The 15,579-nt window shown below is 38.9% G+C and overlaps 1 protein-coding gene across 1 annotated transcript; it reads right to left on the reverse strand.

Moving 5' to 3' along the window:
• Nucleotides 1-8,112: 8,112 nt before the first annotated feature.
• Nucleotides 8,113-15,336, reverse strand: nyx.S (nyctalopin S homeolog). Its single transcript, XM_041583746.1, has 3 exons — nucleotides 14,844-15,336; nucleotides 14,484-14,558; nucleotides 8,113-10,272 (listed from the first exon to the last, which is right to left on the reverse strand). The coding sequence occupies exons 2-3, from the start codon at nucleotides 14,515-14,517 to the stop codon at nucleotides 8,891-8,893; spliced, it is 1,416 nt and encodes a 471-aa protein (XP_041439680.1). The 5' UTR covers nucleotides 14,518-14,558; nucleotides 14,844-15,336; the 3' UTR covers nucleotides 8,113-8,890.
• Nucleotides 15,337-15,579: the final 243 nt, after the last annotated feature.

Genomic DNA, 15,579 nt, shown 5'->3' on the forward strand with positions numbered 1-15,579 from the left:
ACTAAATTAGCCCATAAAACATATGCTCAATTTTTCGAAGTGTACACTGTACTATTAAAGTTCCTATCACACTTGTTATTTACACATTTTTTTAATTCTTATAGTGCTTTTGAGTTTTCCACTTATGCTTATTTATCATATTCTGGCAACATGTGTGGCAACTCTATTGGCTGACGTAACCAGTGACAAATACGACAATTTTTGAAGTTTTCAAGCTTTCAAGTTTATTACTTCATGAACTATTCAGACAGATTGAAGGGGGCCTCATATAATTGAGGCCCAAATGAACAGATTTTTTAGTAAAACTTTTTATTACATACTACACACTGGCACAAACTTCAAAACACATTTTTTTCTGTCGGCAGTTGAGCTTTATGTGTTGACAAAACAATTTAATGCACAAAGAAAATAAATATTTATTATAATTAAGATGCCCAGTTAGATCCTTTTTTCCCCTTTATATTGATATATGAATTGTTTATTATCTTTGGAAATGCTCTTAAGCAGGCCATAGACGCAAAGATCCGATCGTATGAATCCTCAATTCATACGATTTTCGGACCGCGTGTGGAGAGTCCTGCCATTTTTTGTCCCATGGAGATTGGTCGATCGGACAGGTTAAAAGATTTCTGTCGGCTGCCGATAATTTCTCTGCATGTATTGCCGATCGGACGATTTTCAGTGGGAGACTGTCAGGAGTGGGAGACCAGCTTTTGTCAGACATAACTTTCATACGATTGCTGTCAGGGCAGAACATTGTCTGATCTGTTCTTTTACTACTTTATTTAAACTGAAGGTTAGTGGCAGGTCGGGAGATAGGGAAGCATACCTCCCAACATTTTGCAAATAAAAAGAGGGACAAAAAAGTTGGCATGCGTAGCGCTGTGAATTTTTTTGACCACACCCATTTTTGTGGCCACACCCCCTAATTTAATTTTACAATATTTGGTAGGTTATAAAAGTTTGAACATATTTCTATGTTTTTTTTCAGTTATTGCAGTTTTGCTAATGAAGGTGAATTGCCTTTTAAGCTGTGAGTCTAACTTTTCCCAAGGGACCAGTTGTCTTATATTGTTACAATTACTTATTTGCTTATCTTGAAATTGTTACAAAAGTATCTTATCTGAACCTTGTGGCTATCCAAAAGCCGATTAAGTTAGAAACATTGTTTCTTTTTCTGGCTGTTCAGTGCAGAGAAAAACTGGACTTTCCAGTACAAATTGAGGGACTGCAGGTTGAGCTGTCAAAAGAGGGACTGTCCCTCTAAAAACAGGACAGTTGGGAAGTATGGGGAAGTCCAGTCGTTCGAGGATTCAAACGATCAGATCTTTGCGTCTATGGCCAGCTTTAGTCTTTATTTTTACAACTGTTCTTTATTATGGCCTTTTGTAAAGCGCTACAGAATATGTATGCAGCCTAAACATTCATGATAATAAAATGAAAGGAGGGCCAAAGCTCATAAAATAATCTAGACATGCTACATATTAATGTTTTGCAGTTCCATACTGAGGCCACCACATACCCTTAGCAGGGAAGATCTGGGTATTGATGCCCCAGTAGCTGGGGATTCAGAGCACCTGCTTTGGGCTGCCTCCATTTACCTAAGCTTAGGGACCAATGCACAATGTACAGTATGTACACACAATGTAACACAATACGAAGCTAATTAGTAAGCAAGTCAATTTCTCATAATGTGGCAGCATAGAAATCTGCATGTTTTGCAGCTGAATTGATCAATTATAAGCCCTGCGGCATCAGCAACTATGACAGATCTGACCTAATTTTCCCCTAGTGCAGCTCCCTGAATTTCTCTATTTGTAATAATGCCTTAAGCTTAAGGGATGCTCAACAATCTCTTTAAACACTATGGGAATTCGTTGCCTGCGAGGCCTTTCTGGGGCTGCCACCAACGGAAGCAACAGCATCGATGCGGTCCCCTAACTTGCTCTGCACATATGACTTTAGAGTTGGGGGGAAACAGAGCGATATTGCTTTTTTTCCCCCTGGTAACTGGCTGCCTAAGATAAGGTTCTTGTGTCAGAAGTGGCTCTGAATTGCCTGATCTGGGGCAAATGGAGGGCATACACAAAAAAAATACAGTAAGCATATATATAGCAATCACTCGCAGGACTTGCTTACAAAATTTTATTGTGCACAATAAGTACAGGCCATCCCCCATAGACTCTATTTTAAAGAAAAAATAAAACATTTTAATGATTTTTTTCTCTATAATAAGCCAGCAGTACCTTCTACTTTATCTGCATTAAATCGATAAAGCCACTTTATTGGCACCCGTGTAAAAGAAGAAGGACGCCCCGGCCTATGTCTGGATGGTCATCTGGTATAGCCTACTTGAGAAGCTTTTTTTTTTTGGCCAGCTTTTTGGTAATTTATGTGTTACCTGCTATGCATCATTGTATCCCCATTCAAAGCCTGTTGTGATCTTTGGTAATTTGATCTCTGATTTATATGCTTTTTTAACAGTACTTGTTTTTGGTGCAGCAAAGCATTATGGTCCTCTTTCATCTAATGACCATCTCCTAATTATATTTGTCATCAATCCACCTTCTGTGTTAATTATGGCCCCAGTCTGAGCATTTTGTGCTGCCTATTCCATTGTGTTAAAATATTTGCATGATCTGCTACGTCCTCTTTCTGTATCAGCTGTAAAACCATCCAAGCAAACCAAGCAATGGACTAATATTTGTATCCCTACAATTACTTGCTCTGTAACTGCTAGTGTGCCCTACTTATTATATGCTATTGTATTTAGCTGCTGCTGTTTTGAATCACTATATTAGTAATATGAAACTCTCCCATTAATTGCAATATGCTTCACTGTAATGATCAAAGCTTCCATTGCCATATAATGTACAACCCCCCCCCCCCCACTTACGCTGTCTCATCAATTAAAATTTATTCTCTTCTTCCAAAATATATGCTCTCATGCACTATTTTCCTATCTGCAATCACCAATGGCAATATCTAGCACACCCTCTTCATGTTGCTCTTCATGACCCCAACCACTTAATATTCATCCCCTGACTGCATTTCTAAACGTCTGTGCACTCTCTAAAGTATGAGAAATCTAAAGTTCGCCTTCTTGCTATTCGTGAAACCTGACAACATGCATCTGTGCTGGAAGTTGCTAGTTCTTATGGGAGTGTTTACTTCAGTCACTGTCCATACCCAGAGGGTGGAGGTGATGGTGATCTTCTGTATTTACTCTGCAAATTCAAACCTCTCCATCAGGGCCAGAACTAGGGGTAGACAGAAGAGGTACATACCTTCCCTGTTGTCTACCCCTAGTTCGGCTGAGCGAGTCCCGCACTCCAACTTCAAAGCATTTTCGAATGTGCACCTGTTCATGGTCTTTTGCGAGCGTGTGCACTAACGTGCACGTGTGGGGAAAATGGATGGGATGATGCGGCCAGGAGTCCAATTTGACAATAATCAAATAAGAACATACAAAACAATCCATCCTTTATTCCTCACAAAAGCTGTTTTTTTTTATATAAAGGGTGGATGGGAGGGATTGAAAGCTTCCTTCCGGCTGCACCATTGTGTTCCTGGACTCAAGGACCGCTGACAGGTATTTAAACCACCTGACCTCAGCCAGCAAATCACCAGGACCTGCAATATTGCACATTACTGTACTGAATACCCACCAATGGGGACAATGATTTAATTATTTACAGCTTGAACACTTTTACACTTGACAAATTAACTACTTTGTTGCTGGCAACTGTTATGGCATCAGTGCCAATTAGTGAGGTCATTCATTCTGTGAAACAACCGGCACCAATGGAAGGCAGCAAATGTTGTTGCTGGTTATAGTGCATTTCTCTCTTAAATGTTCCAGCCATTGTTATGAACAACTTATTTTTATGATTAAAAAGTTGATTGGAGAGGGGAAAACATAAAGAAGTTCACAAAATGATCTTAATGCTTTAAAATGGCAACCAAAACCTGAAGGAGGTGGAAGAACACAGAAAGCCCTACAAAGTCACATTGTTGATAAAAAGATGTGCTAAAGAGGTTCCAATTTGCCAAAGAACACATTGACTGGCCTTAAGAGAAATGGAGTAACATTTTGTGGACTGATGAAAGCAAGATTGTTCTTTTTGAGTCTAGGGGCCACAAACAGATGAACCCCAAACACTGAATTCAAGCCACAGTACACTGTAAAGACAGTGAAGCATGGTGGCACATGCATCAGGATATGGGGATATTACTCATACTATGGTGTTGGGCCTATTTATCTCATACCAGGGATCATGGATCAGTTTCAATACATCAAAATACTTGGTCATGTTGTCTTTTCCTGAAGAGGAAATGCCCTTGTAATGGGTGTTTCAATAAGAAAACAACCTCAAACACACCAATAAACGAGCAACATCTTGGTTCCAGACCATCAAGATTGACGTTATGGAGTTGCCAGTCCAATTCCCGGACTTTAATCCAAACTTGTGTGGTGGCCTAAAAATGCTGTTTCTGAGGCAAAACCAAGAAATGCATTAAAATAGAGGAATGTAACAGGTGCCAGAAGTTGGTCGACTTCATGCAACCCAGATGTGCAGCAGTTCTCAGAAACAATGGTTATACAACTAAATGTGCGTTCAGTGATTCAAAGGAAAGCAAAATCTTGAAACATTTTTCAATTTATGATTGAGTTTGTAAAGAAGAATGCAGACATAAGTATTTTTTTTGGAAAACCCAATATTACCCTTTCTTCACTTTCTGGGGATAACACAAATTTGATAAAATATATTTTGCGTTTTGATTTGGAATAGAATGTGCAGTGTTCCCAATGCTTTTGTGTGTGGAAATAAAAGCTATTTGTGAGCTTTATTTACTTTTTTAAACACACTATTATTCTGAACACACCTGTACTTGGTAGTTATGGCTAATAGCTACTGTATAATAGTGTGTAGCCACTTCATTGTATATCTGAAATACATTACTATTGTAAAAAAATTAAAACCAATATATACATATATAAAAATACACTGTAGTGAATTCTGCATTGAATCAACAAATAATAACCAGGGAGACCATTTGATAAAGTAACATGTTTATTACAACTAAATATGCATTAAAACAATCTTGTAAAAAGTGAAACATATGGAGTCGTACACAATCAGTTCTAGAGCTTTCAGGAATATATTGATGTGACCAGGGCTCCTGCCTGGAAATACAAGGTTAGGTCATTCCATTTGTTTTGTAACAGCTTAGTCAAAGCATCTATGCATTACCCAAGTATGAATTTAGTATGTAAGAGGATTAGTGCTTTCATAAATAGCAAGGAAAGCACAAGTCATAACATTTAATGCATGAAACAGTCCAGTACAAACCAAAGCATCTGTCATTTCTCTTTCCCAATATGGTCAGAGGATATGGACACACATGCCCAGGAACCTTGCAAGAGATAATGTTTATGATACAATGAAGTTCAAGTTCTTTGAGCTATTTCATTTCTCCGGTTATTCAGCAACATTCTAAAGGGGCGGCTCGCCTTCAAGAAAACAATACCCTAATAAGCAGTATTTTCCTGCATATGTACAGTATACATTTTAGAAACCTGTTTCTGACGAGTCTCAGTGCTAAACAATGGATATTTCAGTCAGCTGCCTGTTTCTGTGGGATTAGGTGAGATTTGAATATGTTTGGGCTTATTAATTATTTGAAGTAGAGGAATGAAAAGAGAATTAAAATATGTTGGCAGTATCTCTGAAAGGGATTAGCACCCATATGTTCAGTAAATAGTTTGCATACTGTGTATTTTTCAAGTAAACAATAAATTTTTTTATTTTTTTTGTTTGTGTAGAGCGTATAGGTGGGAGCTAACGTTTTTGTACCTCACCCAGCATTCCCAGTCAACCACCAAAGGCCCACCTACGTATCCCCTCAAACCTCACTGGATTGTTCATTTTTTACTTCACCTGTTCTTTCATAGGACACTTGCCCTCTAGTTTCCATCTAGGCTTTGCTTTCTAATCATGAGCACTCCCCACAGGAGATCGCAGATGTTTGTTGATGCCCATATTGTGCCTTATAATGTCTTGCTTTCCAAATCAATCTACATTTGCAAGGCTCATTTTCATACAAATTGGAGCTAAATGCTTATAATTATAATGACCAGGAGCAGTAACCCATAGCAACCAATAAGATATTTACTTTTAAACATGTGACCAGGAAATGCTATCTGCTGATTGGTTGCTATAGGTTATTGCCCCTTTGCAAACTTAGTGCCTTTAATTACATAACCCCCCTAATCACTTTAATTCTGTAATTACTCAGTGATAATGAGCACATTTCTAATGGCAGATTCTTCCATCCAGCAGAAATCATCACTAGTCAAAGTTTTTATCACTATCTATCATCACTTCCCATATTAATGGCTTGTAAATGCTGTGCCTAAAGAGGACACAACACTAACAGGTGATAAATCTCTTCTTCAGGACGACTAATCTCCACTAATTGCCTTCCCGCCGGCTAAAATGTAAATCGGTGGCGGGATGGCACTCGGAGCACTAGGAGCAAAGTTGCAACTTCCTCGTGAGGCAACTTCAGTATCACGTATCACTCCGAGTGCCATCCCACCAGCGGTAAGGCAGTTCGAGGAGATTTGTCGCCAGGCGAATAATCTCCACGAATCTGCCTGTGTGCCCTGACCCTTAAGTAGGTGCAACTATCACAGCTGTTTGTGCTTCAAGCACAGTATTTCTCAATAATATGGCAAACCACAGGAAGCACCACAGGAGAGACTGGTCCACAGTATACCAGGAAAACTCCCGATGGGCCCAGGTGTTAGTGGGCCCTCCTGCTTCTAAGCATTTGAAGCAATTTTATGTTCATTCCCTATTTCTGTATGGAAAAAGCAGGCGTGCTGCTGCCATGAGGCGAGTTGAGAAACTCGCTTCAGGCAGCAGCAGCCCACAGGTTACCAGGGACGGCAAAAAGCCACAGCTGGTAACTTAAAGAGCAGAAACTCCAATTTTTAAATTGGAATTTTGGCTCTTCTAGTACAGAGAGTGCAATTGCCCTCTCTGCACTAGTGATGCCCTCCCCCCCAAAACTTGCTCCGGTGCATGGAAAGGTAAGCACTGGGTGCAAGGGGAGGGGCATTGCTCTTAGGGCCATATCTATTATGCTGCCTTGGAGTGCTTGTTGTTACATTATTCTCACCCTTGCCTACCTACCCCTATGCTGGTGCAGTGATTCATGGATGTAATGTAGAAAACAAAACTGCTGATCTTCAGTAATAAAACAAACTATATAGCAGTGATCCCCAACCAGTGGCTCACCAACATGTTGCTCACGTTGGCCTCAAAGCAGGTGCTTATTTTTGAATTCCAGACTTGGAAGTTTTGGTTGCATAAAAACTAAGTATACTGTTAAGTAGAGCCTCCCATAAACTTCCACTTCACATACGGGCTACCGAATAGCCACTCGCAGCCCTTATTTTTCATCCTCTGTGACTTCTTTCATGCTTGTGTGGCTCCCCAACCATAGACATTATCCTTTGTGACCCATCTGGGCTTATGAGTCATTAAGTACCTATGTGATTCAGCCACGTATTTAGTGAAAATGTTATCCTTATGAAATCTCATCCATTAATGTAGTACATAGGGATCAGTCATCCCTACCAAAACACAATGCACCACCAATTATTGCATTAGCGTACTACCAACCAGTGTACTATGCATAGAGATATCTTGCTCTGATTCCCTCCCCCCAGTGCAAAATGATTACAGATGTTTATTTTTGTTGGCAGTGTGGATGGCTATGCCAGATGCAGAAATGTAGTGCATGTAGCGTCTTTTCTATATTTGACCCAGATACCAACCAGCTCGCTCGTACTCCAGTAGTAGTTATTATACTGCCTGCATTAAGTAATGGAAGTGCACCATTCCATAAGATTTTATATGCAAGCTGTCTATAAGTATTTGTGTGTAGTAACAAACTGATGCCATGACCAAGAATACAAGAATCACATTTTTACAATTCATAACTAGGATGCACTAAACCCAAAAAAAAAAAAACTTACAATTTTGAACCCTAATTTGCAAATGAAAAACTTAAAAATTTGTATTCAGAAGCCCATAGATGTAAAGTCAAATAACTTTAATGTGCTTATTTATCAAAATTCAACTTTGTGTCATGTTAGAGGTGTTTCCTATTTCAGATAAACTATAAATAAATTTTTTGAAAAAACTGGAATAGTTTAAATTTTTACTCGTTTTCGATGCTTAGAAAAATTTGAAGAACTCAAATTGAAAAACATGCCATAGACGACTCCCTTAGACGTCTACATACAGTAACTCAATTTTCTTAGCATAATTGGAAAATTAGAATTTCTACGTTGATAAATCTCCCCCATGAGGGTTTGAATTCAGTTCAGAATTCAGTCAAACCTGGCAGACCTGGAGTCACAAGAAACTTTCTGGTATCAAAATATTCCATACATTTCCAAAAAAAAAAGGTGGGATATGAGTCTTTTAGACATAATTACTGTTATTACACAACAAATAGCATCATAATATCTAACCCATGTTTCCAACAATAGATCATAAGAAAACATTTGTATCTTCCATATGATAATGGCAATATTTTTCTGGATATTCATTCAGGTATTCTCAGAACTTTTCTTACCTTTGGGAAAAGACTTTAACCATGTAGTTCCATTTTGCTCCCTTTTGGCATAAAGCCTCTGGATACAATTTTTTCCCTCATAGAAAAATATATACGAAAATATACCCAGTATAGCATGTTACCTTCCATTTAAGTCCGCTGAGATAAGAAAGATGAGGCTCTACATACCTGCTGGTCTAGTATATTTCATCAAATGTCATTCAATTCCTTAGTTAAAGGAGGAAGTTCTGACCATTTAGAGCAGCAGAAATACTTCAGATAGAATAAAGCACAAAACGTAGGTCATTGCTTGCACTGAAAGACCTAGGGAGGATGCAATGTTCTTCCAAGCAGATAATGTAGTATTGTCTAAAGAATCTGTTATATTTACAGGATCTTCATAATTTCCTCTTGGTAAGAGAAGCCTCGAGATAAGGCTGCTTAGTTTGGTTTCCATTGGTGACTGAAGTCGATCTGTAGGTAGTGGGACAAAATATGTAACGTTTTGGTCAGTTGGGTCCAGGCAGACTCCATCCTGTGACTTCTTAAACAGTATATTACTCAGGTCCATGGCTGCCACCAATGCTGGTGCTGTGCAGGGTACGTCGCGGACAAGTTTATAGTTATCCATCCAGTCTTGTAACCATTTTATCCTGCAGTCACATTCCCAGGGATTCCTAAAGAGAAAAAGTCTACCCAAAAAATAAACTGGTCTGAACACTTCAAAAGGTAAAGTGGTTAGATTGTTGCTGTTTAGATGCAACGTTACCAAGCTAGTGAGGTTTTCAAAGGCCCCTTCTTCAATGTAACTTATTCTGTTCCGGTCAAGATAGAGAACCTCTAGTTCTACTAAATCCTGAAACCACGCACTTGACACATTCCTTATAAAATTTCCACCCAGGTTTAGCATCTTTAAACACTTTAAGCCTTTGAAAGATTTTTCTGGTAACTCATTCAATAAGTTGTCATTAAGATAGAGATATTCCAGTTTCTGACAGTCTTGGAAAGACCTGTCATGTATTACATTAATTTTATTGTCTTGGAGGTTAAGATACTTTAGGTTGATCAGGTCTTGGAGAGAATTATAGGCCACAGCTTCAATTCTGTTGCTCTCCAGGTAAATATGAGTTAAATTCTCCATTCCCCTGATAGCACCTGGTATACTTCGGAAATTATTTTGAAAAAAGATAAGCTGGTGAAGAGATGGGAGTTCCACAAAAATTCTGTCTGGGATGTTGAAAAGGTTGCAGTCGGCTAGGTCAAGTTTAACAAGCTTCTTCAGAACTGAAAATGTTCGAGTGTGCAAATAGCGAATGTACTGGTTATGTGCCATTTTCAGCTCAGTCAGGTTAGGAAGCCCTTTGAAAGCCCCCGGAGTGATGAAGGATATGTTGTTGTGACTCAGCGAGAGCTCTTTCAATAAAGGCAGAGTCCCAAATGCTCTTTCATATAGAAATTTGATGTTATTTTTGTCAAGGTTAATAAAAGAAGCTTCACAAGGGAATTCCTTGGGGATCTCTGGGAGTCCAATTCGATCACACAAAACCGAGCAGCTTCGTTCCTGAGTGCAAACACAGTTTGATGGGCAGGATCGGTAACATGCCCAAATAGCATAAATTGGTTGCACAAAAAGCACAGCTAGAAGGAAACAAATATGCTTATTAAAATTGAGAAATGTTTTTATTTTAACAGATACATAAAACCTTTTTCATTACTAATGATGAACAAATAACATATTTATGTTTTCAGAGTTCCCACCGCCTGTGTAAAAGAGATTGATTAAAAAGAAAGACGTAGTAGCATAGGGAAGAATGACCATAAATAGCTTTGTTTATATGCAGGACATCTGATTTCACAGAATGCAGACTTATGTACCAGTAAATGTGAGACTTACAATGTCCAGTATGACATATGGATGTACCACTTGATGAACATGCACTGTTTCAAATGAATGGATTCCTTCTTGCTTGCTAAATAACATTGCTAGCATAAGGCTACATTTGTGCACCAAATTGCTATAGCTGGGGTTCAGTGAGTGTCCTACGAAGCTGTGCTACATATCAGACCATTTCAGACAATTAAACCCTGAGGCATTTGTGCCTCAGCAGTTCACTGCTCTGCAGTTACCTTTTTTTGTCTTTCATCAGTGGCTAAATAAGCCATAGAACACATCATATACGTATTTGTTAGTGTTCATGAATGTACTCTGAAGCTTTGTGAAGCACATCTTACAGCCATGCGCCAAAGATTCTATCATATACTGTACTTTGGTTGATCTGGTCTTCAACTGAAGGCTAAAACAAGCTTTCCTTTATTTATGGGCATCAATTTCATATATCCAATGTTACCCCTTTTATTCACGCTAAGTTCATTTTGTTTGCAATAGGTCTGCTTTGATGAATAATGTTTGTCAAGTTTTGTTCATCAGTGTTTGTGGAGTTCAGCTCTCCTGTGTTTCAGCTAATACAGTTTATGGAGACATGAAGTCTATGAACAATGAACTATAGTATTCATTCCCCCACTCTCAATTTTATTTATCATGAAGCAATGAGTATATATTTTTTTGTTGTAATATTGGTGTGTCGGCAGCCATCTCAGTTCATTTTGCCTGATCAAAAAGAGCCAGCACTTCACAATGTGTTTTCCCGGTAAGCTATTGTATCTCCTACTAGTGTAACTGGAGGAGTCATGTTCAGACTTGGGTATTTTACTACTGACTGCTATCCTCATATCTACGACTCTGTGGAGCATGTCAGTACTTTAAGTAATACAGGTGTCATGGAACTGTTATCAGGTTACCTTCCAATTGTTCTGCTGCAAGGCATCTTAAAACATGGCTAGCCTCATGTCTACGACTCTGTGGAGCATGTCAGTTCTTTAAGTAATACAGGTGTCATGGAGCTGTTATCTGGTTACCTTCCAATTGTTCTGCTGCAAGGCATCTTAAAACATGGCTAGCCTCATGTCAAACTTTAAAGTTAAATATTAAAAAATCTGTTTTCTCTTTTGAAAAACAGGTTTCGGAGCAGCACTATTAACTGATGCATTTTGTAAAAAAAAAAAAAAATACCTTGCCTGTTACCTGACTATTCTGAACTCTGTATCCTGACCCTTGCCTGCCTGTTCATTCTGAATTCTCCAATCTGACTATTGCCTGCCTGATTATTCTGATTTCTCCAAGCTGAACCTTCACTGCCTGACTATTCTACGCTCTGCAATCCTGATCCTGTCTGACAACTCCTTGAACTCTGCCTGCACCAACCCGGCCTGTCTGGCTATTCTCGATTCTGCTTGTGCTGGCCCCCCTAGTATCCTTGATGAGACGATCGTGCCCCTTTGCTTATCCAGAACCTTTAGCTTTGCTCCTCTCTTAGTAAGACCTGGCAGCATTCAATTAGCTGAGGGCTCCTACCGAGTTGAAAGGCGGTTGTTAAAGGCAGACGCAAGAGTCGAGACCAGGGAGCCTAGCCTTGGTTCTGGATTTAGTGTGCCGAACGTAACAAACGTTGTATTTCTGAGGCAAACACACCAGTTTTACCAGTACAATAGTACATTATATTGCAATTACTTTAATACATTTTTTTTTGTGTTACTGTTCCATTAAGCTTGCAAGTCAACCAAACAAGTCCTATCCATTCTTATATACAAACTCATGCATCTACATTTCATGCAACTTCTTTGCTCAGTACTGTTTCTAAAACACAGTTATAGGGGCTTGTGACATGGGATTCGAAGCCGCAGTTAAGTTGTCCTTATTTTCAGTATTACAGATCCAAACCAGGTTTTGTCAATCCACATTTACATTAAAGCAGCACCGTTACTGTTACCAAAATAACTAAGCATATATAAATATGTATACTAGTATAACATTTTTTTTTATTTTTGCTTTATGCACATGCTTACTGGAAATCTGTGTCAGTGGTCAATGAATGCCTCTGAGGGAGTCTGAGGCAGAAGAATGCAGAGTGACTCCTGCATGTTGTGTTAATAGGTAAGCCTCAAAAAAAATAATTTTCACACCTAAAGAGTGACATCTTTTGTTAATAAATTTCAAGGAATGCTGTGTTCTCTAGAATAATTTACCAGTAAGACATTGGTAGTGTTTTTGTAGACTCCCCAAATATTCCCCAAATGATACCTAGTTATCATATAATCCCTTAGTGACTCAGTAATGGAGGACAATACAATGCTGGCTTTTCCTGCTGCTGGCTGGCATTCCTTGCTACATACAAGTTTATTATTAACAAAAACCTTTGGTCCTTACTATTAATGATTTTCCAAAAGACCTACTGCATATACTGTACTTTGACCCTGAATCTCATCTGTCACTTAGCTGCCAGATTACTGATCTGTCAAGATTTGCTTACAAACACGACAAATCCTGCATGAATTAAGTTGTCCTGCATATTACGGTGTCATTCAAGGAAAAATATACTACCTTTCTTACATGGACTCTGATGAACCATATCCCACCACCTGTTATGCTCACAATGTCATGCAGCGCTCCATAACCTTTTTTTTGATACATGATCTGCTTTTCAGAGATCCTGAGCACCACCCACTATGGAAAGCAGAGAGACTTCAAGCCTGAGAATGCATCACTTTACAATGGAACAAGGTGAGGGCAGATTAGATGTCACTGTGAGGGAGGAAGGGAAATAGTTTGCCTGTGTTAGCAGGGACCATCATAGTTTCCTTTTAAATTCTGTAATCTGGTATGTTGGGGAAAAACACATTTATATTTATTTTTGAAATTGAAAGTTAAAATAGTATTTTTACATAATTCAGCTAAATGAGTTGAGTACATACCCTTAAGACACACCACAAGAAATCACTAGAAGGCAGGTAATCTCTTTTCATGCCGAAATCTCATTTTGACTGAGGTCTAATATAGCCTTTCAGTGGTGCTTCTTTTGCCTAGAACAGTGATGCCCAACCAGTGGCTCATAAACAACATGTTGCCCACCAACCCCTTGGATGTTTCTCCCAGTGGACTCAAAGCAGGTGCTTATATTTGAGTCTCCTGTAGCCTGTCAGTCCACTTACAGCCTACCAAATAGCCAATCACAATGCATATTTGGAAGTCCCAGAGACTTCCCAACTCTTTTTACATTTGAATGTGACTCAGGGGTAAAAATGGTTGGGGACCCCTGGCCTAAGATGTATTAGAGTTCACTTTTTTAAACATCACCAGAAATTCTGTCTTTCTACATGCAGAATATGTGCCATAGTCAGTTGTTTTGTTAGATTGCGCTGGAATCAGCTAGGAAAGGGAGCACCCCAAAACATATATTAGACCTAACAGATGATGAGAGGGGGATAGTATTATATGGGGTGAATGGATTCTGTCAACCTGAGCATGCCCGGGTTTGTAATGGTGCTGAATTCTGGAAGTGGGGAGGTGGTCTGGTTACCTTTAATCTCTTGGAAATATAGAGTTTCACTTTGCTGTATTTGATCTGCATGAATATATCTTATCACTATTACAAGGCACTGTAAATCTGTTCTTTATTTATAATGTCAGTGATTCAGGTAGCTACAGTCCCACCTTAAGTATTTACACTCTTCAAGGACTAAAGCCTGGATTTAATAGAAGAGGTAGTACCCTGGCAAGCCCAAGCATTATGCCACAAGGAAAGCTCTGTGGCTTGGGTCCAGGGCAATGTAAATCAATGAAAGCGTGTGGGAGGAAATATTTCACCTTGACTGGTTCTCCACCATTGCAAGCAGGGTTAGCTTAATTTACTTGGGCAGTAGGGTGCTTATACATTCTCCACGAAACAGTGTGGAAACAATTACTGTACATTCATTTTCATCTGTTCAAGAAAGATAAGAAATAAGTCACTTACCATTTAATATCTTGGCAAACATCCCTTTTCCCATGAGACTGGGTCATTTCACAAATATCTACCAATCTTGTGTATCTGAAAGGCACCAAAAAAGGGCAAGTATTAAGACAAAATCTGCTCTTTCCACTTCCGATTCTCTCTACTTCAGTCATAATAAAGGTCTGTGGATACAGCATCACACTTGGATTTAAGGCTACCCCCTCTCTAGCAGTAATGGTTTGTACATTAAATCATATATCATATTTTTAGGAAACCTTGCATCTTTTCTCAGTACAGATGTTTGCCGTATACCCCCTCCATAGAGCGGTGCCTGGGGTCTCTTCTGCATCCAATGTAAATAAAAGTAACATTTGCACATACCTGATTTCCAGGGCTATTATTGCTGCATCCACTAAACAAAGAATCACAGTCCTCTGCATTATCCCAATGAACTCCATTTGGCTTTCCTGCTTCATCCCTCGAAAGGATATTATTGGATGGTACAGAATGATCGCTATTAAATGAGGATTATGAGAGAAGTGCACAAATGTGATTGCTTCAAAAGGCTGGGATTTCAGACAAATCAATCTGAATTTAATGTACCATCACTGCCTCAGTTTGATATTAATCCACCTAAATTTTATTGCTACAAAACCATTGGATGAGATGTCAGATCGGGAAAACAGCTTGCATCATGTAAATGTGATTAGATTTTATTGTGTGAAGCCTGACATTACACTAATATGGGCAGGAAAAAGAAGCTCAATATTAGAGGAGATAAACACGTTTTTGTTCAGTTAAACAACACTTAGGGGCCCATTCATTAAGTTCGAGTGAAGGAATAGAAGAAAAAAAACTTCGAATTTCTAAGTGTTTTTTTGGCTACTTCGACCATCGAATGGCTTCTTCGACTACGACTTCGAATCGAACGATTCGAACTAAAAATCATTCGACTATTCGATAGTCGAAGTACTGTTCGCCACCTAAAAGCTACCGAAGTCCATGTTAGCCTATGGGGAAGGTCCCCATAGGCTTTCCAAGTTTTTTCTGCTCGAAGGATAATCCTTCGATCGATGGATTAAAATTCGTTCGATCGAACGAATTGCGCAAAATCCTT

Source organism: Xenopus laevis, chromosome 2S (assembly GCF_017654675.1).
Source record: "Xenopus laevis strain J_2021 chromosome 2S, Xenopus_laevis_v10.1, whole genome shotgun sequence".
Lineage (NCBI taxonomy): Eukaryota > Metazoa > Chordata > Amphibia > Anura > Pipidae > Xenopus > Xenopus laevis.